Below are 24,940 nucleotides of genomic sequence, written 5' to 3'. Positions count from 1 at the left end.
AAATTAAAGTTTTTTTTACAATTACACGCTACAATTTAGATACTAACAACGCAGGTACTCACCTCTATAAACTCACATATGCAAACTCCATCCCTATGAGCATCTCTCAAAGACTGAGCCGGCAAAATTCTCGAGATTATTAGCAAAGTCACCAAGAACGTGTCTCGTTGTCGACAGAAACGTCGCCTACTACTGAAAGCACAATATCGTTAAATACTATAATATTCGCTCTAACAAGAAGTCGAACTCAAAATCTGAGATGTTAGTAAGGCTCTTATAAGTCTTATAACCAGCAGGCAACTGACATCAAAGTCAAAGCTGGAGAAATTTTAAAACAGGGGTCTATATTTTGAAACAAATAACGACGACCAAACACCCTCCTACGCATTTTGCACCATCCTTTGCCGTTAGCTTTATCTTTATGCAATGGCAACCGATAACAATTACCGGACGTGCAAATAAAATCTCCCAAGATCAATTGCAAGCTAAGATAGCTGAATAGTTCCACAAATTAAGAAGACAAACTGGTGAGGAGCAAAGCGTGGCAGGGCGAGCTCTCGCCGCTCGCTCATGGTGGGCTTCGGTTCTTTACTTCGGTTCGATTCTTCGGTTTTTTAAAAAATTTGATTTTCAAAAATAAAAACTGAGTATTTCGATTCTCGATTATTTCGGTTCGGTTTCGATTTCAACCGAACTAACTGACTTTTTTACCGGAAGCTAAGATAGCAAGAAAAATATGCATGTTCTATAGCAAATTTAGATAATACTTTCTCTAGTTTAGAGAATAATAATTGAAATGAGAACAATAACAATAGAGAAATACATCAGAACCGAATAGGGAACCCATTCTTTCGGTTTCAGTTTCGATTTTCGGTTAATTATGCCCACCCTGAGCCGCCACGACCTGCCGGCGGAGGAGCAGTGCACAGCGAGGCGAGCTCGGCCCGCTGCAGCCGGCCCGAGTGGAGGAGGAGCCGACCTCTATTAGAAGGAGAAGGTGGCTCTCGTATAATAAGGAAGAAGTGGAAGGAGAAATGAGAGAATGTTGTACAGAAAGTGACATATAACGATGTCAATAAACGGTTATCTCAATCCATATTGTATTCTTGGAATCAAACAGAATACTATGATTGTTATCTCAACTCATATCCATATTCTTGGAATCAAACAGAATATTGGGAGGAGTTCCACCCGCTAACCAAATATCGAATACCAACCCAGCCTAAAAAAAACTAGGTAGGGTTCAATCCGTTTGGAAAACTTTTCTCGAGCGGATGCACTGTAACATGTGAACAATCATCAAAAGGAGTACACTGAAATTTATCCATAGCCGATAACATGGTCCATCGTGTAGCCAGCCAGCCTAGCCGTATGGAAGGCGGCGGGAGGGACCAGCGTGACTGGACTTGGCGCGTGCGGACCAAGCCGAGCCCTCTTCTGTATGGAAGGGAAGTGGCCATCCGCCACCGGCGAAACACGACCAGCAAACCACCCCCCGCCGGGCCCACAGAACAGCCGAAGCGGATAGACGAAAAGGAAGACGCGGCCGCAAGCAGGGGCAGGCAGACCACGCCGCACGCCTGCTTGAGCCCCGGCGGCGCGCTCCGGCATTTCTCCCCTCCCGCCCGCCGCTCCGGCCGCCCCTGCCACCGCCGCCGACCCAACCGCCTCCTGCCTCTCGTCTCGCGGGCTCCGCGGCTGCTGCTGCTGCTGCCTCCACAGTCTTCCGCGCGGGGGTGCTGCCGCGACCATGGCCACCGGCGCCGTCACGGCGCCGCCGCCGCTGGCCGGCGCGCGGCGCGGCGTCGGTGCCCGGGGGATCCTCCACCGGCGCCTCGCCGCCTCTCCTATGTGAGCACCTCCTTCGGTTATTGCTGTGGCTCGGTTAATTCGGTCTCTGGTTGCAGTCGCTAGAGAAATTTCGTGGTTCCAGCTGCCGATTGCGGCGTAGGGCGGGAGAATCATATCGGTCAAGGAAGTAGGGAATCAGGAGAACTTCATGGCGCTATTGGTACTGAATATAGATAGGTTGCATCCTTCAGACTGATTTCGTGACTAGAACGACCAACCAATCCGTCTAATGCAGGATCACACTGTTATTACTATCCTTCCTTTATGGGAAATCTGGATGGTACTCGTTTATTGTGCTGATTCTGATGACACGTGATCCTTCAACCAGAAGAGAAAACGTAAATATGCTGTGGTACTGATGGTCCACTGTGGCTCTAAATATAGAAAATGAAGAGAAAAAGATGCAGCAGAACTTTTATAAGGTCTTGTGCGTATAGAATGTACTGATGGTCTTATGTGTTTTTGGTGATACTTATGATTAATTGCTATGGTGAAGCTAGAATGGGATACTCAACATTAGGGCCTATAATTCAACTTACTAGGTTGCATTGAAGCCAAGTCTTCAGCGAATATGTCCTTGCTTTTCAGCTATGGAGCTAGCGCTGAGCATAACGTCGTGCTTAGATCTTACGCCTGCTGTTCCTTTATTTTCATGCAGTCATTTCTCTCTCCCAGGAAAGATGAATCTGTGATTTCCACAAATGGCGGAAATGAGGAAATGGTCACTGATAGTATCAATGTTGCCAGAGGATTGTCTCCCCCGGGGCTTTCATCAAGTTTATCGAATAAGGCATCTGTGGTCCCAACCCCTTTGCTTCCTAACGAACCATCTGATCTCCGGTTCAATCGCCTTCGACCCTCAATTGATGAAAGCAAATACAAAAGATTATTTGGCTGCTATGTTGCTCGTGAGGCTGTAATTGATGAGGAATACTGGGTATTACTCTTTCTACAGCATATTAGACATTGGTTCTGGTAGCAGACATAGCTTCTTCCACATGTACTTGTATTGGGCTGATTGCTAACTGGTGATTACTAATGATAGTGACTGCTAGCTATTTATTGCTTGCATAACGACATCTTTTATTCAGTGACACAGAATTATAATTTACTCTACCACTATGCCTTACAAGTTACGTTCCTCCTTACTAATAATTGATAGATTGCTGCATGGTTGAGAGCAGAAGTTCACTTTGAAGACCAGTCAGGAAACTGGTAAGTCTTATACTTTTAAGAGAAAAATGTTGCATTCTCTTCCTTATTGTTCGTAGTATTGTTAACATGGTCCTTGGGGCTACTTTATCATTATTTTTATTTTCCTGCAGCTATGTCGAAAGCTTTAAAAGAAAGTTTGCATCACAGGTACTTGTGTAAACACCTTAGTCATCATTTTTACATGCTTAAACACAACTAAGATAAAATGTACACCTTCTTTCTATAAAGTGAATGTTAGGAAATTATAATGACCACTGTTCAAATGGCTTCCTTTAGGTTATTTTATAAATTGTTCTAATTAATTTGTCACCTTGTGATCATTCAATAGTTTCTGTTCTGGTTCACATGTATCAACGTCCGTCATCTCATTGCAGGAATTTCATGCATTAAAGAAGCGATGCAGCAAGCAGCACGGAGAAAAGTATATATGTTTTGTTGCGGTATGAGTTAAAAAGCTCAGTTTGATTTGTTCATCAATTTTGTTACTAGGTCTTGGTTCCGGCATGCTTAGCTCATAAAACATGTCCCACGGAATGATGAAGAATCAAATTGGCTCTCTTACAAGTGGCTAATGATTCATGAAAGCTTCATTGTGCAGTTATTTCAGTTTACATTCCATTAAAGCTGTTTTACTGATATTTTCGTCACTTTTTACAGCTGAGAATCTTGGTGTCCTATGGTTAATATTGCAGGTAAAGAATGATGACCTCAGGCGAACCGTCCTGAATAGTGTTGTTGGTACCTTAGATGTATGTGTAAGGCATCCTCTACATGGGGAGAAATTTCCTGAGGTAAGGTACAATAGCATCTTTTCTATGTTTTTTCTGCTGCTGGCTTTGGAAGTTACATCTAGAAGTTATTCACAGGAGCCTGGAAGGCCGTCTCTTCACTGTAGAATCTATCAGCCGGATCAGCCAAAATTTGGATATTTAACTAATGTATGCGTTGCTAAATATGCAAGGCGTCAAGGGATCGCCAGTAACATGTTATTATTGGCCATAGATGCTGCAAGAATCAATGGTAAAACAATGAGCCGTTCTGGAATAGCATGCCAGATGATAATGCACGATCCACTGATATCTCAAACCTTATCGCAGGTGCTGAAAATATTTACATTCATGTGCATAAAGATAACTTACCAGCGTGGAGTCTCTATAATCAGATAGGATTCAAGGTATTGTTTGTTGTTTCTTGAATCCTGATTTTTTTTTCTACAGTTACAGAAGTCGGAATTGAATAACACCTATGGTGTTTACTTGTTTGTAGATGGTTGACCAGGATGGTGCCCGTCATGCATCAGATCTGTGCTTACTCTCCTTCGGTTCATAGGGCGAGCTGACTAGAATAGGAATAGAAGGGACATGATCCCTTGTTCCATCTCCTTGTGCAGAGAAATGCCACCAGTCCTCGGCGATTTGGAAAAGCAAGAGGGTGTGTGCCAAAGATTACCTTTACAATCTTGTACATGATGAAAGTTGTTTTCATAAGTTTGTGAGTTTTGAGGTTGTCACTAGCCCGGTGACAGTTCTGATGCCCGGAATGTTGTGGTATCTGAATGCTTCAAAAGGTTCTGTCATTGTATAGTTTGTGAATCCTACAAATGTTTGTTGGTTGTTCCCGCCATTCTGCAATGAAAATTGATACTCTTGGGCATCTCATACTGTAACTATGCTCTTGTTGCTGATTATACAACTGTCAAGTAATTGAGCACCAAATGGACATCACTGACTCGCATTGCTGATTTCTGATATCAGGATACTTTGGCAACCACATATACCAGAATCGAATCTTGCAGTTCCTAGTGACTAGTGAGAATGTGAGGTGAGGTTTGCTACTTCGCTTGGAGCCTGTAGCTGTGCCGAGTTCTTATATAGTGGTAGAATAACAACACAAAAAAATCACTATGAATCCCTGGTACATTTGGGGATCGGCAAATTATACGTGTTTGTAGAAATCGAGAGGTCGAGGGTTTGCATACAACAGTCAGGCGACCGAGATTAATTGGCCCTATCCAACGGTCTACTTCTACCTTTTAATTTCTGAAAATTCAAGATGAACGACTTTAACCTCCACTCCAAGGTTCCCAGTAATATTACTCTACTAATATTCGTTTCAAAAAAAAATATTACTCTACTATTCGTTTCACTATACACGGCTGAGCACCAGTGTTATCGCCAGCTCGGATCGGACCCGAACCGACGGAACGAGATCCGCTGCAGTTGAGTGCCCTGCAGTGGTGTCCCTGACATGTGGGCCCCACACATGCAGGCCCACCTGTCAGTGGCCCAACTGCAGGCTGCCGCAGGCTGCCGAACTGCAGCGGATCCCTTTCCCGAACCGACCCAACCAGACGCGCCCCCACGTGAACGAGACGACAAGGCGTGTCGCCGGCGGAAGGCGACCCGACCCAACACAACCCAGCCATGTCAGCGCGTGACCGCGAGACGGCCGAGGCGCTGGTGCGCCTCGCCGCCTCGCTGGACGGGGCGGTGCTCGGCCTGGGCACGGCGGCCGTCGCCGTCGCGTCGTGGGTCAAGTACCTCACCGTCTCGGGGCAGCTGCGCCTCGTCGCCTCCGCGGCGGCGTCCTCCATCGCCGACCTCCGCTCCCTCCTCCCTGGCAGCGGCGGCGAGCCGCGGCTCGCGGCGGTGCGGGGCTACGTGCGCCCCAAGCCGGGGGGCATGATCCTCCAGCCCCCGTTCTCCGGGGAGCACGGGGTCATCACCAAGCACACCCAGATGGTGAGCCGCGCCGTTGCATCCATCGGCCAGATTAGGGTTTATGCTAGCCGTAGGCAGTATGTATGCTTATGTACTAATTTCGTTTGAGTTTTAGAGAACCTTCAATGATTGGGTGCTTATTGATGGCTCTCGTGCATAATAAGCCATTGTATGGGGCATTTTCGCCAATGGAGCAGTCAGGATACTCTATTTACTGTAAATTCTGCTGCGTGGATTAGGTGGAGGTCTCGAATTGAATTTCTGTACAAATCCTAAATATAGAGACTCTCTGTTCGCGACGCTATTAGCTTTGGTTACTATTAGCTGTAGTTTCCAGGAGTTAGAAGCTAAGTAGTTGGGAATTAGGAGTTTTACCATTTCCATCTGATGGAATGGGTACTTTGGATAGTATTTGCTGATTTTATAGTTCCTCGATTGGCTTGTATCCTAGTTTCTCTTATTTTAATTTTAGAATCATTAAGAAAGCTTTAAGAACACCGAGTCTTTATATGTTTTGAAGTATCTGAGGTTTAAAGTTTGTTTAAAAAGAACCTTGAGAAGAATTCTTAGCTTTTTTCCCTTTGTTATTTAGACACACAGATTTTGCCTGTTATTCTTCCTTTATATTGGTGTCTAATTGGTATTATGTGATCTTGTACTCATGTAGTGCTTGTTCACGGAATGGAGAGGTATCTTTGGATGGACCTTTGATCTGCATGCTCTTCTTTTCAGATCATGGAAAGAGCAGATTGTAACATCTTTTAGAACGGTATTCCATATACACTCATATACTGTTATTATTAGGAATGCACCTCAATTTTGACAATGCTTCTATTTTCGCAAGGTTCCGTTTGTTCTTGCCAGTTCTGAGATTGGAAACCCTATTGGGATGGTTCATATCAATGTAGAGAAGGCGGATCCCAATCAACCATTACCTCTTACAACTGTGTTTCATAAACTTATCCCAATTGAGACAACTCCTTACGCATTGTTTCAAACTATTATTGGGAATGGCTATCCTGTAAGTTCTCTCGATTATTGAGAACAGATATTGGTTATGCAATACTCAGCCTTGGAATATATCTCTTAATCTGTCTCATTGTTTGTTCTATAGATTGCATTATTGGATGAAGAAAAAATACTACCTATTGGAAAGGAGCTTACAGCAATAGGACTATGTCGAGCAAAGGATGAAAGTGTTGAGATTAGCTCGTGCCCAGATCTCCCCTTTTTCTTGTAAGATGTTATGTGACCTTATGTTTTCATATTGATACCAAGCACCATGTGGATAAGGGAAGATGAACATGCACAATATTGCATTCTCATGGTGCAGTTCCAAGCTTTTTAATGCTTTGCCTTTACTCAGATCTGAGCTGACCAAGGATGAGATGCAAGCTCAGCTGGCTTCGCGTGCTAGGACACTCTTTTGGGGTAGTATTGTTTTGGGAACCTTGTCTGTTTGCCTAGTGGGCCATGCCATTTACAGGTATCTGTTGTGATTTGTGAATTCATTATGTGAACCAATGTACTGAGATACTTTGAAAATTCTTGTGTTCGTCTATCAAATTATCTCATTTTCTCTATCACTTAAGTTATGCTGATTAATACTTGATTAGTTCTAGAGATACTCCTTTTGAGCGATTTAGGTTTTTGCAGTCCTATGTGTCTGATAATTTGAAGTTTGTAATGTTGCAGGTGCTGGAAGAGAATCAAACTGCGGAGAGAGGCTAGGCAAGCACAACAGTTATTTGAGGAGGCTGAAGATGCTATTCAAGAAGGTGACTCGAGTGACGAAGAAGTAGGGGACGGTCAGCTATGTGTTGTCTGCCTAAGGAGGAGAAGGAAAGCAGCTTTCATTCCTTGTGGGCATCTTGTCTGCTGTTGCAAATGTGCATTAAGAATGGAACGTGAGGCTGAACCATTGTGCCCGATGTGTCGGCAGGACATCAGATACATGATGAGGATTTATGACTCTTGAGGTACGTGTAAGACTTCATTTGTTATTTTGAAGAGGGTGGCTTGTTCTTTTTATCTTAGCGATTTCTTTATATAAATTACAACATACTTTTTGGACCAATACACTGAATAAAATTGTACCTGGTTTTGTTTTGTTGCATTGCATCAAGTGCGGATAGATTTGGTTCTGGACATGAAAACTGAACTTTACAAGGTCATGTGACGTGGACTAAATTGTGTTTGCTTCAATTGGCAGAAAATGTTAACACCATTTCAATCTAGGAACAGTTTGTATTAAGTAAATACCTTGCAACTGTCTTGAATAGTGTGGTTGTTGCAGTGATTGTTCAAATAATGGTAATGGCTGCCCATGCAGTGCTTGTGCTGTGGATAACCCTGAGTGATTGTGTGTTTAATCTCTGTTTTTTTTTTGCGGGTATGTGTGTTTAATCTCTTCATGATGGAATACATATTCCTATCCAATTTGGCTGATTTACAAAAAAAAAACTAAATAGCATATGCAACAAATATTGGAGTTAGGACTTAGAGCATCTCCAGCAGACTACCTATCCCTCTCCCCAATACCAAAAACTATCTTTTTGGTAATGGAAAGTGCTCCAGCAGACTACCAATCTCATCGCCAATACCAAATTTTTTTTGGCAATTGCCAATAACACAGCTCTTCCACCCCAAATACAGGGCCCTATCCACCATTGCTCTCGGCGCAAGGACTTTTCCCCGTCGCGTGCTGCGCGTCGCCTTCCTCCATTCCGGCACCGCCGCTCACCACTTCGTCCCAGTGCCGCCACTCACCACTCCGTCCCAGCGCCGCCGCTCGTCTCGCTCCTTCCCGGTGCTGCACCATACACTAGATCTAGAGCCTGCTCACCTGAATCGACCCAATTGATCTTCTTGTGCTTGCGCTTGTTTCTCTCTACGTCTCCCGGCGGGTAGCGGAAGAGAACCAACTCCTCGCCGTCGGGGCCGGGGCTCAATCCCCTAGACCTTGGCTGCAGCCAGCGCTCGTCGGATCACAGGACACATCCCGCTCATCGATTTGCACCTGAAAGTGCAGGCACGAAGATGTACAGGGAGGCCACGCTCGCCGGATTGCTTGACGCAGCAGAGGAATCAGACCTCCATCAATCGTTCTCCAGTCAAGTTCCTCGCTCTCTGGTTGCTCCTTGCTGTGAATCTCAGGCCGCATGAGCCAGAATCAAAGTTCTTCCTGCCACCCGGCCTCCATTAGCACTCATCCATGCTCCACCAAGCAAAGCAAGCCAGCAGCCGTACAAATCCAGTACCACCGAAGCTTGCCCCCCCTTCAATTCCAACGCGAGTAGCTCCTCCTCAAGCTCGGGCTCATCTCTGTTCTTTCCTCTTTTTAGCACCACCTTCCAATCTCACAGCTTTCTTCTTTCTTCCAAGCAGCAGCAAATAGAATCATTCTCTGCTTGCAGCAGTACTCAACACCTGGGGATGCGATGGGATGGGGAGAGATTGCAAGCTCGGCGGCCTGCGAGATGAAGCCCGATGTGGGTTTGAGGGCAGGGCGGCTGGCAACGCTCGTCTCCGGTGCGGCGGCGCAGCAATGTGGAGAGCGCAGACCGCAAATCGCCGTGTGGAGGAGAGGCGAGAGCGTGGGGAAAGAATATCCAGCCGCTGACAGATGGGTCCCATGATCCAGTAGAGATATCAGAGAGTGTTTTGGTAGTCTGCTGGAGAAGGTGTCAAAAAAACACACTAATAATAGGTGTTCACCCTATATAAATTTTTAGGTAATAAGATTTTGGTAATCTGCTGGAGATGCTCAGGAGCTAATTCATTTGTTCTAATTATTGCAGGTCCCTTTTGCTGATAAAATCTCTGATACTGGCAGGTCCTTTTTACTAGCTGCCCCTGAAAACATGAGCACAACTGCTTATCGTCCTGGACATTTTCCTAGTCTAGACTGCTACCTAACCGTCTGCCATGGATTTGTGAATATATATAATGTCTTTACCCTCCCAAGTTATGCTCTTGGTCGCGGGGGACTCTAGCTAGCTTATCATCTTTGTTTGCATTGCACATATGTTGCCCATCATGTAAACATTGAGTTAGCTGTAAAGATAAGGCTAAAAATTTGGTTAATTTCTATCGTCTGATCTTCACGTCTTGTGGTGTGAAGTGTGTGGGTTGCAATTGCTCGTTCTTGATGGATGCAATGCTATCGCAGCTCTACGGCAATGCCGAATGGTTGGGGCGGCTTGTCACCAATTAGCCCGCCAGAGCTGTCCCGCTTGCCCGTGGATAACATTGCCGGAGCTTGTCTTTTTGGCAAACGTCTTGGTTGGATTCGACCTTTATGTGTTGTAGTTACTGTTTTGAAATTTTCTTCTGGAGTATGAACTTCAAACCAAAAATGTCGAGATCTACGCTAAAGAATCCATGTTTTCCGCGTAAACTGGAGTATTTGTGGAACACTGAAATTGGCGCGGGGGGCGAGCATTCGTGAGAGGGTGCTACGGCTACAGCGCGCAGACATTTGTGTTCGGATTAGTTCGCTGGTGCGCAGGCTCGTAAAACGCAGCGCTGAGGCAGAATAAACCGTTTGCTTTCTCTTCTAAATGCATCGGCAGTGCTCCTTCCTAGTTGTTCAAAGAAAAAAAAAAGGCAGAATAAACCATCTACTTGTATAAAAACAAGGGGAAACAGGTGGTTAGGCAAAGCTGCAAACGTCAACTACAAGTCTAGATTCGCAAACTTTTTTTTTTTTGAGTCGTTTGCTCCGTGGCTGCTTTAAAATTTTGAACGGCGGAACCCAAAGAGAAGCCAAAGGAAGCACGGGGAACTGCAGAGAAGAGATAGTAATCATCGGCTCCATTCCCGGCGCCAAACTTTAGCCGTTGCTCCAGTCCTCCTTTGGCTTCACCCCGCTCAACGGGCACCCCCTCCCGCTCTGTATTTAAACCTCCCTCCCTCACGCGCCAGCGCCACGCACTTCCCTACTCAACACCACCTCACTCGATCACTGTCGAGCTGACAGCCCGAGGACAAGCACCGCACCGCACGAGTCAGAACTCAGAAGGCAATGGCGTCGGCGCGTCGCCGTCGGCCACCGGCAGCTCGAGCCTGCGGAGCAGCTGCTCCCTCCCCAACCTGCTGGTCTGGCTCCTCAACCTCTCCCTCCTCGCCCTCGCCGCCGCCGCGCTCGGCCCGGTCTTCCTCCTCCGCCCGCGCCCGACGCCCTTCGGCTGGGCGCTCGTCTCCGTGCACGCCGCCACCCTGCTCTCCGCGCAGCTCACCCACCCTCGGCCTCGCCGCCCACTCCGCGCTCGCGCTCGCCGCGATGTCCGGCCACGCGCTGGCCGCCACCGCCTTCTTCCTCCGCCGCGACCGCAGCCTCGCGCTCCTCGGGTCCGCCAGGGACCGCCGGGAGCAGCTCGCGCTGGCGTTCCTGGAGGAGGTGCTGCTGCTGGGCATGTTCCTGGCGCAGGCCGTGGCGCTGGCGGCCGCGTGCGTGGTGCGCCGGCGGTGGGCGCGGGAGTACCAGGCCGCCGAGACGGAGAAGGCGGCCGTGGCGAGGAAGAGGGGGAGGAAGATGGCGCGGGTGCAGGCGGAGTCTGGCAGCCGCTGCGGAGGCAGGGGTGAAGGCCGTCGACGAGAAGGTGATGCGAAGCAGCAGCAGCGGCAAGAAGGTGCACTGGGGCAACAACGATGGATTCGAAGAGTGCTAGAAGAACATGGCAGTTGGACACAAGTAAAAGAATCAGTAATAATCTCCTGTGTTATGGTTCAGAGATATGATGGCCATTATAGTGTGGCCAGAAATCAATCAACTAGAGTTGCTATTTGTTCTTTGCATCGGGGTTATTATGTACAACTAGTATGAGAGTAGTTCTGTTTAGTGAAGTTTCCTCAATGCGTGCGACTGTGTAAAATAGAGTCCGACCACAATCCTCATCGAGAAACTTAGCAATGCTGAGCTTGTTGCACGCTGCTAGACCATGAACAAATAATCATGCATTCATACGCCCCAATGATCTCATCCAATGAACAATAATTCACTTTGTTTACGAACAGGCCCTTACAAACAACACTGCTACAAATTTATTTGTGGGCTCTGGCAAAGGTAACCTTATTGCCCTTCCGGGTGATTAGTACATCTACTACTCTACTTATATGAACTGTACACCAACATGCTACAACTGACAAGAACCGCGTGCTAGTTTTAGTTCGACTAGTTTCTGCCCGTATGTCTTGAGCTGGAGCTGGAAAACTGGTATCAGCACCCTCTATATCATCCAGTACCATGAGAAGCACTATCATACGGCTGGGAAGGCTGAACGGAACGATTCAATTTAATCTTGAGCTCAAATCACCCTGTTGTTTCTCTGTGTTCTGAAACGACCCATGCAGCTGCAGAAGCAAAGAATTGCTGACGACAAAGATGGAGCTCAGGGCCATCAACCCCCCTGCACCATACACCGCCAAGAAACCAAGTGTCGTTAACAAAGCTCAACGAACTAATATTAGGAAAAGCACAGCAGTCCTGGATCAACATTTACCTGAGAGAGATGGTGTCATGGCGAAATCAAATTGAGGCAGTAACACTCCAGCAGCAATGGGAATGGCTACTATGTTATATGCCACTGCCCACGCCAAATTTTGGTGAACTTTTGCCATAGTTGCTTTCGACAAGGATAGTGCATCTACAACCTGAGCAAGAGAATGTTCTTGATCACCATCACTACCACTTGAGTTCCTCTGATAAAAGAATCATAAGGGCAGAATGTTACCTGAGAAAGTCTGTTGCCTAATAGAACAACTGAAGCTGCATCAGAGGCGGCATTCTCTTTTGAGTGAGTTCGCATAGCTATTCCAACATCTGCAGCTGCCAAAGATGGCGCGTCATTTATTCCATCACCAACCTGGAAAACAGCAAGTACAGTCAATACAGTTAGGAAACAATGTCAGTAAAACAGGCTAATACTTTGTATTATCTCAAATGCTGAGTTTGTCAAGCTTCTATTTTTGGAATATGCTCAGCACTAACACTTATTTTAACATAATCCAAAGCAAGAGAGTTCTAGACAGAATGATTTTATGGTGACAAATAAATTACCATTGCAACTCTGTGTCCCTCCCCTTGCAAAGTTGATATAATGCTTGCTTTGTCCTGTGGAGTTAGGGAAGACTTTATGTTTTCATTCCGGATTCCAACAGTCCTCCCAATGCTTGTCACTGCTTCTTCCCTATCCCCTGATAGTAGAAATGTTGAAATGCTTTCTTGCTGCAATCTGATGATTAAGAGAAGACCGATTTAAACGTGCTGCACTGCTTGAACTATAAAGATAAGGCAGTAATAGTTGTAAAGCTTGCATGATACGTTAAAAATAACATTAGCGGTATCTAAGGATATAGCAGACTAGCATTTCATGGCACTGCTGAGGATAACCCAATTAGACAAGAGAAATACATCTGTACTGAGAAATGTAATTACTCCAGAAAATACCTGTCCACAGTTAACCTTGCATCTTCTCGCAAAATATCTGATATAGCAATAGCACCTATAATTCCTTCTCCTTCACGACCAACATAAGCAATTGACTTCGACTGATTTGATGATGATGGTTCACTTGACAACATAAACTCCAGACGGTTTCTAAGGTCTCTCAGTTCAGTTGGTGATGCTTTAGTTTCGAAACGATTGTGTACCCACTCCAAAGTGCCTACTGCAACTAAACGCCCATCTACTTCTGCCAAACAGCCAAATCCAGGCTCTGTAAGCTGACCACTTGTGATTGGAATGTCCAGCTTGAGCAGTTCAGCCTTGTTCATTATAGCATTTGCAATTGGGTGCAATGCTGTTTTCTCCACTGCAGCAGCGAGCCGAAGAACCTCCGCCTCCCCATATGCCAGAGAAGCAATAGAGGTAACTACTGGTTTTCCTTCTGTAAGCGTCCCTGTCTAGAATCAGAATAAAGACATTGTTTATAATAAGAAATCATAACTTTAAGAAATATAAAATTTTACATGAAAAATGAATATGATAAAGGAAGACATGCGTACCTTATCAAGCACAAGAGCATCAATTCCAGCCAAACGCTCTAAAACATCACCTCCTCTAATAAGTAATCCTCTTTTAGCACCTGGTTAAAGGAAAAGGAAGTACAGGAAGTTGGGAGTTAGGACTAAACAAAACTATACAATCAGGAAAAGTTGCTGTATGGCAGTATAATGAGTGACTGAATTTTAGAGTAGTGGACCAAGTTTGCTCATTGAAGAGTCCAAATTTGTAGCTAAATTCCAAATTTTATTATATAATATAAGATCAGAACCAATGGATGGAAATAGATTGTGTAGGAAGTTACCCAGGGAAGTTCCTATCAAGATAGCTGTAGGTGTAGCTAATCCAAGTGCACAAGGGCAGGAAACAACCTGCAGGGTGTGAGTTCATAAAATTAGCACAAACAACATTTCAAATATGGTTTTGAGAAAGGAAGCTCGGAACAGCTTTCCAATGAGATTTAAGGTTTTGCTTGTGCAATGACCACATCATATTAAGAGTACTTGTAAACTCATTATTTCATCAATTATGAAATTATTCAAATGTAATAAATTTCCAAGCCCTAGCCTGAAACACTGAATTTTTTTCTTCTACTGAACAAAAACCATAGCAGGACCACTTACTAGTACATCCACAGCAAGCTTTATACTCAAAAGTAATGAATCCCCATCTGGGCCAGCAATATCATTCAGAAGGACCTCCGGAAATAAGTGTGTGCCAATGTAATACCTTAGGGAGGGAGAGGGTTAGAAAAAGCAATACTTGCTAGTCACAACAAGATTTTCGTGTATATTTCACTGAATAGAAGAAAGTAAAAGTAAGGGCACACCAGAAGGAGAAGGTCGCAGCAGCCAACGTCATAACAGTATACACAAATGGTCCTGCAATGGAATCTGCGAGCCTTTGAACAGGAGCTTCACGTGCTTGGGCATCCTCAACCTGTTCAAGGATAAAGCATATATAGTCAAAACACCTTTCCCTGCTTTGTTTTACTGTCAACAACAAAGGGTGTGTTTCCTGACCATGCGGACTATCTTAGCAATTGTTGATGATGGTCCGGTACAAGTTGCTCTGATCTTCAACGGGCCATCCTTCAAAACAGATCAAATAATGGGCTGTTAGTTTATCCAGCTAAGAAGTCTGGAAGGCATCGGAACTTGTGAAGGTTGAAGGTAGGGCAATATCCAAGTTCAGGTGAGAGCATTGTAGTGAATTTTCTGAAGTATATCTAGTTAAAGTGTCCTTTCTACATCAATCAAGACATGGTAAAATGAGTTAAGAACTTACTAAAACTCCAGTGATAAGCAACTTTGAACTGATTAAATAAATATGGATGAGGAAAATGCACAGACCAAGAATATTGACCAAACTTTCAGGCAAGAAGTTATATGCATACCCAGTTCACAGTTCCTGCAAATACAGGAAGCCCTGTCTCCTTGGCTACAGGCAAGGACTCTCCAGTAAGCATTGATTCGTCAACAAAACTTGATCCTCCAATGACATCACCCTGCAAAATGGGTATCAGATAGTTCAATGGATTGGTCAGATAATATTAGCAAACAAAAAATATGAAACTATGGAATGGCTCCATACATCTACAGGTATAGTTTCTCCTGGTAGGACCAATATTGAGTCTCCAACACGGACATCATCAACAGGAACCTCAATTGTGATTGCATCGGAATTCAAAATAGGGTCCGAAGAAGGGTCACCACTTGAGGAAGTAACAATTAACCTCGATTGAGGTGATAACAGTGACTGCCATTGAACACCAGACGCCATTAGTTTTCGGTAAATCAATTATGTTGCATGAAGGTTGTATATGGTGCATTCCTTTGATATATGTCATTTTACAAAACGATCACTTTTATATAGGGTCTCTGGAAAATTAAAGATGGGAAAACAGCTTCTTGCTCGAACATTAGTTGGCATAAATCAGTACTTACAATGAGCTCGTTCATATCACTGGATGCCTTAAGCCTTGCACTTTCTTCAAGAGATCGTCCAAGAAGTACAAATCCAAGAAGCATGACCTGCATGCTACAAGGAAACTTTCTTTAACAAAATTTTGCCACGCAAAATAGAACTCGCAAGTCGCAACTCAAACTGTTGTTCAATCAACTAGCAAATTGGTTTGATGATGTGTGAAAAGCAAATTAAGTTTCTAAGTTCAGTGAATTGACACTGGTTTTCTAAAAAATATTGCAGGATCCAAGAGCAATACAATACTGCAGCAGTAATCATAACAACACAAGAGCCATGATAGAAACTGAAGTTCCGTTAACCAAAAAAATTGGACTCACCGGTTCATCAAAAAAGGTTGAATTCCACTCCAACTCAGGGTTCAGCAAGGACACCTTAAGAAATGGAACGCTACATTAGTATTTATCTATATGGCTGGACAGATAAGTTGAGCACTATAGACCCACTTACTGCACTGATAGTAAATGCAGCTGCAGAGCCGAATCCTACTAGAGAGTTCATGTTGGGGGAACCTTGCTTGAATGCTCTAAAACCATCAAACAGTATGTCTGGATGCACATTGAAATGATGTGAGAAAGCGAGAATGGAATAAACTGGAGAAGCATGGTGCTAAAAATGTGATGAAGATTCATCCAACTTCAGTTTTGATTCTGAAGTCTCAGAGACCCGCGCTGCTAAGATTCCTAACGTTCTTAATTCTGAGAAAATGACTGTATATTAAAAAAATAGTAAAAATAGCAGTCGTTACCACACGACTAAACATTAAACAAAACAGCATGTCCTCGGTACACTAACGCACACTATGAGGAAATGTTGGGAGCAAATTATACCTCTTCCAGGCCCAAACAAAGCCGTGGTAGCAATGCCACATTTCACATAAGTATTATGCAACAAATCCAAAAACGTTCCTGCACCATGCACAAACGGATCAGAGGGCCCTTCACGACAAAAATAGGCTTCGCTTTGCCAAGCCGTAAATTAGATCACGCTCTGATCTCTCACAATTTCCAACTCACCGTGCCCGACGTGGATGCCAAGCGAGTGGAGGATGTGGGACGCGTGCGATCCGCAGCAGAGCGCGACGAGCGTCCACGCGAACGCCACGCGGCCCCGGCTCCGCGTCAGGAGCTCCTCCTTCCTGGCCGCCATCTCCCTCCACTTGCGCGCGCTCTCCCCGGCCCCCGCTGCCGCAGCGCCCCCTCGGCGCGCCGTGGCCGGGAATCCGCACTCCGTGAGCCTCGCCGCGAGCTCCTCCCCCGCGCCGGGCGGCGCCGGCGCCCGCAGCCGCACCGCCGCGGACTCGGCGAGGAGGTTGACGGCCGCCGTCTCCACCCGCGCGTCCGCGGCCAGGATGGCCCGCACCCGCGCCGCGCAGCCGGCGCACATCATGCCGGTCACGTCGAGCAGCACGGCGGAGCCGGCGCCGGCGCCGTCTTCCTCCGCCGCGTCGACCGCGCTCGAGGCGGACGACGGGTCGGCCGTGGCGCGAAGTGGGGCCGCAGCAGGCACGCCGCGCGTGTGGATTTGGAGAAGGTGGAGGCGGCGCTGGGAGTGGGAGGTTGGTGCCGCGCCCGCGCGGCGGCAGTGAATCGGGCGGAGACGCTTGAGAGGGAGAGCCCTACCGCCCGAAGCCGGAGGCCGGACGCGTAGGAGGGAGTAGGTGGCCACGGTGACCATGGAGACGATCGGGCGATCCCGACTCCAGAGGCCTCTCCAGCGAGGGGCGGAGGCGGAGGAGAAAGTGAGCCCGCCGCTTAGCTTGGGGGAAGAGAGGGGGCTGCCAATGCCATATGCCATGGGTGGTGGGACGCGCCAGCTGTGGTGATGCGAGCGAGATGAAGAGGGGGAGGGGTGGTGGCTGGACTGGTGGTTGCTGCGCGCCGGGATTTTAACTCGACGATGGCGACGCGTCGCCGCGACGATGGCCATTCCAATGACTCTGATCCAATCCGTTTGAGCTGGACGGGTCGGATTTCTTCCGGACGGCAGCATTCCGCCGTGATAAACGTGGCGGGTGTTCGCTGTTTGGGATTGGGAGGGAGCGGATCCAAAAGGATTCATTCATTCGTGAGACACGACTACACCTACTCCACTGCAGTAGTTAACGTGAGTGTCAGGGGGCCTTGGCTGCCGATTGGCATGGTCCCTATCGCTTGCATGCATTGAATTTTGGCACAGTGGCACAGAGCCAAGGAGGAGGTGTCATATGTTCATATCCAAGACTATATTTAGTTCGTGAAAAAATTTAGATTTTAGTATTATAGTATATTTTATTATTATTTGATAATTAATGTTCAATCGTGAACTAGTTAGATTTAAAAAATTTATCTCGTATGAAACAATTATACTGTGTAATTAGTTTTTTTCACGTTCCATTTGGTTTCTATAACTTACCGAAAATATTTTTCAAAAATATGATTATAGGCTTATCCTTTGAAAATAACTAAAATGCTAGACAATACCTTTTCCATGAAAAAGAAACTAGAAAGGGTTCGTTCGTTAAAACACTATCAATCAGCTCCTGGTTATGCTGTTTGCATTGGTTTGTTGTCATCGTGTTAGGACCCAAGTGTGATGGGCCACATTGTATGATTGGCCACGGGCTGTTTCATTCTACAGCCCATGCCAGACTGGCATGAGGCAGTTAGCCGATCGGCTTGTGATCGGGCTGGATATATACCGGAAAACCAGGCCGGTAGAAGGCATCGAGAAACTGAATAGAGGAAACATCCCTCCGAATCCCCGTCTCCTTCCTCTGTTCCTCTCTGTTCTTCGCCCAACCCCAATATTTCTAGCCGATTCCCCTCTAATCTACCTCTCCAGCAACCCAGGCTCGTTACATTTGGTATCTAGAGCCACTAATTTCCCCCACCAGCCACAATTTCACCAATTTTTTTCTTCCCGGGTGCTTCGCCGATCTGGCGCCATCCCGGAAACCGACCAAATTTGAGGCTCAGATGTCGTCAGCCATGGAAGACCTCACGAAGAAGTTCAATGGCTTCGACGCCGTGATGACGAGGGTGCTGGACAAGCTCACCGGTCTGGAGGCCTGGCGGGACACGGCGGACGCGGCCATGACCAAGCTGCTGGAGCGGGGCGGCGCCTCGACGTCCCACTCCCTCTGCCTCGACGCCGCTCCTGCGCCGCCGCCACACCCTCCGCCTCGACCGTCCACCGTGCCGCCCCATCCCCCGCCGCGGTGGACCAACCCGTTCGATTTGAACATGGCTCCTCAGCAGGACGTGCGCCCACCTGCACGGACCTTGGAGCGGCCCGGCGGGCACCGCGTCGCCAATCACCACCGGGATGCTGGCGGTGGACTCCTTGGAGCCCATCCGCCGCACCCGGTCATGGGTATGTCCACGAATCCCCTTCCCAAGCACTCTGAGTTCGCGTTTGCCCCGCCCAGTACCACACCTAGAGCCAGTACCCTTCCCAAAATCGATTTCCCAAAATTTGATGGCGAAAACCCTAGGTTGTGGAAGGATCGCTGCGAGATGTTTTTTGAGGTGTATGGGGTTAGTGACCGCCTGAAAACCCATTTTGCTGCGCTTAATTTCACTGATGCAGCAATGTCTTGGCTTCATTCCATCGAATGCCAGGGTCGCATCACAGAGTGGGAGGAGCTGTGCATGTTGGTGTGCGAGAGGTTTGACCGCAACCAATACCAAATCCACATGAGAAACCTTGATTCCCTGAAACAAACGAGCTCGGTTGATGAGTATTACAACAGGTTCGTTGAGCTAGCTCACCAAATACTACTCTATAACCCTACTTATGATCATGTGTTTTTTGTAACCTGCTTCCTGAATGGGCTTCGTGATGAAATACGTTCTGCCATTACTTTACACCGCCCCAAAGATGTGGAAACTGTTGCGGCTCTCGCTCTTTTGCAGGAATCTGAGCTCGAGAATGGCAAGAAGAAATCCTTGCCGAAGACTGAAGCTGGTTTTTCATCCAAGACTTCTCTGAAGACTGGGTTTTCTTATGACAAGGCTAAAGGGAAAGCGGAATTCAAGTCTGTTGATGAGCACAAAGGCAAGGAGAAGCTGGATGTTCTGAAGGCTTACAGAAGAGAGAAGGGCTTATGTTTCAAATACGGAGAAAAATGGAACAGGCAGCACCAGTGCCCTCAGCAGGTTCCCCTTCACATTATTGAGGAGCTCTTGGAAGTCCTGGATTATTCTGATGACGACACCTCTGATAGTGAGGACCTGACCACTCCTGAGACTTCGTCCTTGATGGTTGTGTCTGACCCAGCGACCACAACCCCCACAAAGAGGAGAACTATGCAGTTGCGAGGTATGATTGGCAAGCAAGAAGTGTTGGCACTGGTTGATTCAGGCAGTATGTTATCTTTCATCAGTTCTAACCTGGTCAAAAAGCAGTAGTTGGCAGTAACAGCTATTCCCTCTGAAAGGTTCACTGTAGCTGATGGAAATTCCATTCAGTGTACTGGCATGGTGAAGGACCTACAGTGGTGGACACAAGGACATTCATTCACCCAGGACATGAGAGTGCCAGATCTGGGCAGCTTTGATATCATTTTGGGGGAGGATTGGTTGGAAACCCACAGCCCAATGTGGATTCATTGGCGCACAAAGAAAATGCGTGTCACTTATTTGGGCAAGAGAATCATGTTGCGAGGTCTGCACCCATATGTTGTAATCTGTCGACCCATCCAATGCAGAAAACTGAAGGGATTGCTAAAGAGAAACAACCTAACTCATATGGTTGAGCTGCATAAAGTCCAACAAACACTTACCAATCTGAACCAGATCTCAGAAGGCAACGAGCTCACTAATGATCAGCAGTTGCCACCTACAGTGCAAGAAGTGCTTGATAAGTTCCCTCAGGTTTTCAAGGATACCACACAGCTACCCCCTCACCGCACTTGTGACCACACCATTCAGCTGGTGCCTGGAGCCCAGCCAGTGAATGCTAGAGCATATCGGCTACCCCCAGACCAAAAGGACGAAGTGGAAAAACAGTTGCGAGAGATGCTGCAGAAGGGCTTAATTCGCTTGAGTTCCAGCCCATTTGCTTCCCCGGTCTTGTTGGTACGCAAGAAGGATGGTACTTGGCGATTTTGCATAGATTATCGCAAGTTGAATGCTGTGACAGTAAAGAACAAGCACCCGATGCCGGTGGTAGAAGAATTAATGGATGAATTAGCAGGATCTTGCTGGTTTTCTAAACTGGACCTACGCTCGGGGTACCACCAGATCAGAGTAGCTCCTCAAGATGTCCACAAAACAGCCTTCAGAGCACACCAGGGACTGTATGAATTCCTAGTTATGCCCTTCGGCCTTACTAATGCACCAGCTACATTCCAAGGGCTGATGAATGAAGTATTTGCTCCTCTACTAAGGAAGGGTGTACTAGTGTTCATGGATGACATATTAATCTATACTGCCACGCTGGAACAGCATGTAAAGTTGTTGACGGCCGTGCTATAGACTTTAGCTGATCATAATCTGTTTGCCAAACCATCTAAGTGCTCATTTGCCCAAGAGTCCATTGCTTATTTGGGACACATAATATCCAGCAAAGGGGTGAGCACTGATCCTCAGAAAATTCAGGCTATTCAGGATTGGCCAGTACCTACTAATGTCAAAGAGATCAGAGGGTTCTTGGGGCTAACTGGTTACTATAGAAGGTTCATCAAGCATTACAGCTTAATCAGCAAGCCTTTGACTCTTCTTCTCAAGAAAGGAGCACAGTTTGTATGGAGCTCAGTCACTCAGGAAGCATTTGACACACTGAAGCATGCACTTGTCACAGCCCCAGTGCTAGCTTTGCCACAATTCCAGAAACCCTTCACCATAGAAACTGATGCCAGTGAAGTAGGACTGGGAGCAGTCCTGATGCAAGAAGGCCACCCAATTGCCTTTCTAAGCCAAGCTCTCTGCCCCAAGAATGCTGCATTGTCAACATATGAAAAAAGAATGTCTGGCTATCCTACTAGCCATTGACAAGTGGAGATCATACTTGCAGACCCAACCATTTGTGATAAAGACTGATCATAAGAGCTTGCTTTACATGAAAGATCAGAAGATCCACACTAAAGTTCAGCAAAAGGCACTGTTAAAGTTGATGGACCTGGACTATTCAATTCAGTACAAGAAAGGCATTACAAATGCAGCAGCAGATTCTCTGTCCCAAAAACCTGATTCATCAGTAATGGCTCTGTCAGCATGTGCACCATCTTGGATCCAAAAATTGACAGAAGGATATGAGGACGATGAATCCACCAAGCAGTTACTAACTGAGCTCAGCATCTCTCCCAACAATGACAAAGGGTTTCAACTGTTGAATGGGGTGATCAGATATAAAGGTCGTGTGTGGGTGGGAAACAACTCCTTGGCACAACAACACATCATGCAAGCCTTGCACGACAGTGGGATAGGAGGTCACTCAGGTTTCAATGCAATATATCAACGCATTAAACACCTCTTTGCCTGGCCAAAGCTGAAAGACACTGTCAAAAGCTATGTCCAATCCTGTGCTGTGTGCCAACAAGCAAAAGTTGAACATGTGATATCACCAGGGCTACTGCAACCCCTGCCGGTACCAACAGAATCATGGTCTGTAGTCAGCTTGGACTTCATAGAAGGCCTGTCCAAGTCTCATAATAAATCAGTTATCCTAGTGGTCATTGACAAGTTCTCCAAGTATGCATACTTCTTGCCATTATCACACCCATTTACAGCCCTCCAAGTTGCTCAGTTATACTTCAACAACGTTTATAAGTTACATGGTTTACCAACTGCAATCATATCTGATCGTGATAAAGTGTTCACTAGTACAGTTTGGCAAGAGCTTTTCAGGTTGTCTGACACAAAACTCCTTATGAGCTCCTCTTACCACCCTCAGACAGATGGACAAACGGAGCGATTGAACCAGTGCTTGGAGACATTCTTACGTTGCTTGGTCAATCCCTGCCCCAACAAATGGTTAGATTGGCTCTCTCTAGCTGAGTACTGGTACAATACTACATTTCACTCAGCCCTGGGCAGAACACCATTTGAGGTCCTATATGGTCAGTCTCCACGCCATTTGGGCATTACTGATATGTCAGCTTGTACTTCTTCTGATCTGGAACAATGGCTGCAAGAGCGGGAATTGTTATCCAAATTGATTCAGCAGCAACTGTTGAGGGCACAGCAACGCATTAAGTACCAAGCGGACAAGAATCGCTCTGAGCGGGAATTCTCAGTGGGAGAACTTGTCTATTTGAAACTCCAACCATACGTGCAGTCTTCAGTCGCTCCTCGCAATAATCAGAAGCTGGCCTATCGTTTCTTTGGACCATTCCAGATTCTTGCTCGGGTGGGCTCTGTAGCGTACAAGCTCGATCTTCCAAGTCACAGCAAGATCCATCCGGTTATCCATGTTTCCCAACTGAAGAAGCACATTCCGCCGCAGACTGAGGTCAGTAAAGATCTGACCAATGCCATCATAAATGATGCAGAGGTTGCTCTTCCTATAGCAGTATTAGAACACAAGCTGGTGCAGTTCACCCGAGGATCAACGTCCAGTGGTCGGGCATGTCTTCAGCACTTGCTACATGGGAAGACGAAGCTGACCTTCGCCGGCGATTCTCTTCTGCTCCGGCCTGGGGTCATGCCGGATTCAAAGGGGGGAGGAGTGTTAGAACCCAAGTGTGATGGGCCACATTGTATGATTGGCCACGGGCCGTTTCATTCTACAGTCCATGCCAGACTGGCATGAGATAGTTAGCCGATCGGCTTGTGATCGGGCTGGATATATACCGGAAAACCAAGCCGGTAGAAGGCATCGAGAAACTGAATAGAGGAAATATCCCTCCGAAGTTCTTCGCCCAACCTCAATATTTCTAGCCGATTCCCCTCTAATCTACCTCTCCAGCTACCCAGGCTCGTTACACATCGGTGGGCTTGCTTTGTGTCGTGGTGCTGCAAACCACAGCCGGGTGGCGGAGGGCACCCGCCTAAGCCCAGAGGGAGTGTACTCGGGGGTTAGCTAGTCCTAGTTCGATCTTGCTCAAGAACACGAAGAACACCAAGGATTTAGAGTGGTTCGGGCCGTCGGAGCGTAATACCCTACGTCCACTATGTGTTGTATTGCCTTGCCTCGAGAGAGTCTGCGAGTGCTTGGGCGAGCCTTGAGTTTGTGTTCTCGATTGCCTCTGTACAACGAGCGTCTCCCTTTTATATCTCAAGGGAGACGCGTACACGGCTGCTGGGACCCCGACAGGTGGGCCCAGCGTTGTAGTATAAATTAACGTACTGTTCATATATTATGGCGTCGCAGGCAAAGGAGATCTTTCTCCGGATATCTTTGCCTGCTCCTGGAGTCCCCCGTTCAGCATGTCCAGGCGCAGTCTTGTCGGAACGGCGCCAGGTGTAACCAGCGGCGTCGCCTGTCACGTAGCTGAACAGGTCGTGTAGCTTGCGGCGTAGGTGGCATGATGGAAAAGTGTCGTGCCGTCGTATCCAATTAATGCGGCAGACGGGCTCTGCGCGGGTGCGGCTGCACTGTGTATCTTGGTAATACGCGATGCACAGTGGGGCCTGACAAAGGCTGCCCCGCGTGCTGTGGTGGCAGAGCACGCCTCAACCACCAGCATTGAATGCGGCAGGCGGGCGAGTCTTCCAGCAGAAGGCTCGCGCTCGAACCCGTGCCTCCGGGACACGTGGCGGCTCCGGACCCCCACGCAGTATGGGAGGTCCGGATGGACGCAGGAGGTCCCGGACCCCCACGGGGTCCGAGGCCTCGGCTGTCAGCTCGGGGCTTCCCTTCCTTAGGGACACATGACGTCTCCGGACCCATCCCCAGACGGGGAACAGATCTGGGGTCGTTGGTCTGGTGAGGAAAAGGCCTGACCCGTGGGGCCTGGCTGCTCCGTCCTTTGCTCGTAGTTACGGATAACTACGTGAGTCCTGCCTTGTTGTAGTAGGAGTGGGTATCTCTACTACAGGGTGTCGACACTTTGCAAGCTTGGCATTGCTCTAGGAACTCAACGTCTAGGAAGCACGGGATGCAGTTTTAATTTGATCCAAATTATATTAGAACTCAACTATTGCTTGATTTCTCTTAGTCTCTGCTAATTTCCAAATACTCCAAGGACCAATCTGAAATAACACCATATTATCTGATTCCGTCTCGAAACGTTATCTGAACA

At 47.1% G+C, this 24,940-nt stretch overlaps 3 protein-coding genes and 1 pseudogene across 10 annotated transcripts; 3 read left to right on the top strand and 1 right to left on the bottom strand.

Annotated features, from left to right (window-relative positions):
* The first annotated feature begins 1,470 nt into the window (after nt 1-1,470).
* LOC120647130 lies at nt 1,471-4,753 on the top strand. 4 transcript variants are annotated; one of them, XM_039923773.1, is made up of 9 exons: nt 1,471-1,851; nt 2,527-2,788; nt 3,014-3,066; nt 3,177-3,213; nt 3,441-3,506; nt 3,759-3,857; nt 3,933-4,086; nt 4,164-4,240; nt 4,333-4,753. In XM_039923773.1, exons 1-9 carry the CDS (start codon nt 1,751-1,753, stop codon nt 4,393-4,395), a joined length of 912 nt encoding a protein of 303 aa, XP_039779707.1. In that variant the 5' UTR covers nt 1,471-1,750; the 3' UTR covers nt 4,396-4,753. The 4 variants fall into 4 exon arrangements, with proteins under 4 accessions (XP_039779707.1, XP_039779706.1, XP_039779708.1 ...); XM_039923772.1 differs by having other exon boundaries at nt 1,508-1,851; nt 3,933-4,240; XM_039923774.1 differs by having other exon boundaries at nt 1,523-2,788.
* A 690-nt stretch (nt 4,754-5,443) lies between these two features.
* Nucleotides 5,444-9,892, top strand: LOC120647129 (E3 ubiquitin-protein ligase SPL2-like). 4 transcript variants are annotated; one of them, XM_039923766.1, is made up of 7 exons: nt 5,444-5,807; nt 6,454-6,555; nt 6,631-6,807; nt 6,901-7,022; nt 7,153-7,272; nt 7,482-7,765; nt 9,587-9,892. In XM_039923766.1, the coding sequence occupies exons 1-6, from the start codon at nt 5,490-5,492 to the stop codon at nt 7,762-7,764; spliced, it is 1,122 nt and encodes a 373-aa protein (XP_039779700.1). In that variant the 5' UTR covers nt 5,444-5,489; the 3' UTR covers nt 7,765; nt 9,587-9,892. The 4 variants fall into 4 exon arrangements, with proteins under 4 accessions (XP_039779700.1, XP_039779701.1, XP_039779703.1 ...); XM_039923767.1 differs by having other exon boundaries at nt 9,622-9,883; XM_039923769.1 differs by lacking the exon at nt 9,587-9,892 and adding an exon at nt 7,922-8,249.
* LOC120648250 lies at nt 9,227-11,724 on the top strand (annotated as a pseudogene).
* Nucleotides 11,725-11,729: 5 nt separating this feature from the next.
* On the bottom strand, nt 11,730-17,624 carry LOC120647128 (copper-transporting ATPase PAA2, chloroplastic-like). Of its 2 annotated transcripts, XM_039923764.1 has the most exons (17): nt 16,791-17,623; nt 16,605-16,682; nt 16,225-16,322; nt 16,095-16,148; nt 15,738-15,824; nt 15,385-15,549; nt 15,188-15,298; nt 14,814-14,882; nt 14,621-14,730; nt 14,415-14,520; nt 14,096-14,162; nt 13,794-13,873; nt 13,237-13,691; nt 12,847-13,021; nt 12,521-12,652; nt 12,290-12,440; nt 11,730-12,196 (listed from the first exon to the last, which is right to left on the bottom strand). In XM_039923764.1, exons 1-17 carry the CDS (start codon nt 17,569-17,571, stop codon nt 12,078-12,080), a joined length of 2,838 nt encoding a protein of 945 aa, XP_039779698.1. In that variant the 5' UTR covers nt 17,572-17,623; the 3' UTR covers nt 11,730-12,077. The 2 variants fall into 2 exon arrangements, with proteins under 2 accessions (XP_039779698.1, XP_039779699.1); XM_039923765.1 differs by lacking the exon at nt 15,385-15,549 and having other exon boundaries at nt 16,791-17,624.
* Nucleotides 17,625-24,940: the final 7,316 nt, after the last annotated feature.

This window comes from Panicum virgatum, chromosome 9K, assembly GCF_016808335.1.
Source record: "Panicum virgatum strain AP13 chromosome 9K, P.virgatum_v5, whole genome shotgun sequence".
Taxonomy (NCBI): domain Eukaryota; kingdom Viridiplantae; phylum Streptophyta; class Magnoliopsida; order Poales; family Poaceae; genus Panicum; species Panicum virgatum.
Note: the sequence above shows the minus strand (reverse complement) of the source record. Positions and strands in the feature narration are given on the sequence as shown.

Coding starts and splice junctions, on each gene's coding strand:
- LOC120647130 (XM_039923771.1), top strand. CDS start 2,423: ATGTCCTTGCTTTTCAGCTATGGAGCTAGCGCTGAGCATAACGTCGTG. Junction 3,507..3,758: donor AGTATATATGTTTTGTTGCG/GTATGAGTTAAA, acceptor TTAATATTGCAG/GTAAAGAATGATGACCTCAG. Junction 3,858..3,932: donor ATGGGGAGAAATTTCCTGAG/GTAAGGTACAAT, acceptor AGTTATTCACAG/GAGCCTGGAAGGCCGTCTCT.
- LOC120647128 (XM_039923764.1), bottom strand. CDS start 17,571: ATGGCATATGGCATTGGCAGCCCCCTCTCTTCCCCCAAGCTAAGCGGC. Junction 16,683..16,790: donor TGGCATCCACGTCGGGCACG/GTGAGTTGGAAA, acceptor TGCATGGTGCAG/GAACGTTTTTGGATTTGTTG. Junction 13,874..14,095: donor CTTGATAGGAACTTCCCTGG/GTAACTTCCTAC, acceptor TCCTTTAACCAG/GTGCTAAAAGAGGATTACTT.
- LOC120647129 (XM_039923766.1), top strand. CDS start 5,490: ATGTCAGCGCGTGACCGCGAGACGGCCGAGGCGCTGGTGCGCCTCGCC. Junction 5,808..6,453: donor TCACCAAGCACACCCAGATG/GTGAGCCGCGCC, acceptor GTACTCATGTAG/TGCTTGTTCACGGAATGGAG. Junction 6,808..6,900: donor TTATTGGGAATGGCTATCCT/GTAAGTTCTCTC, acceptor TTTGTTCTATAG/ATTGCATTATTGGATGAAGA.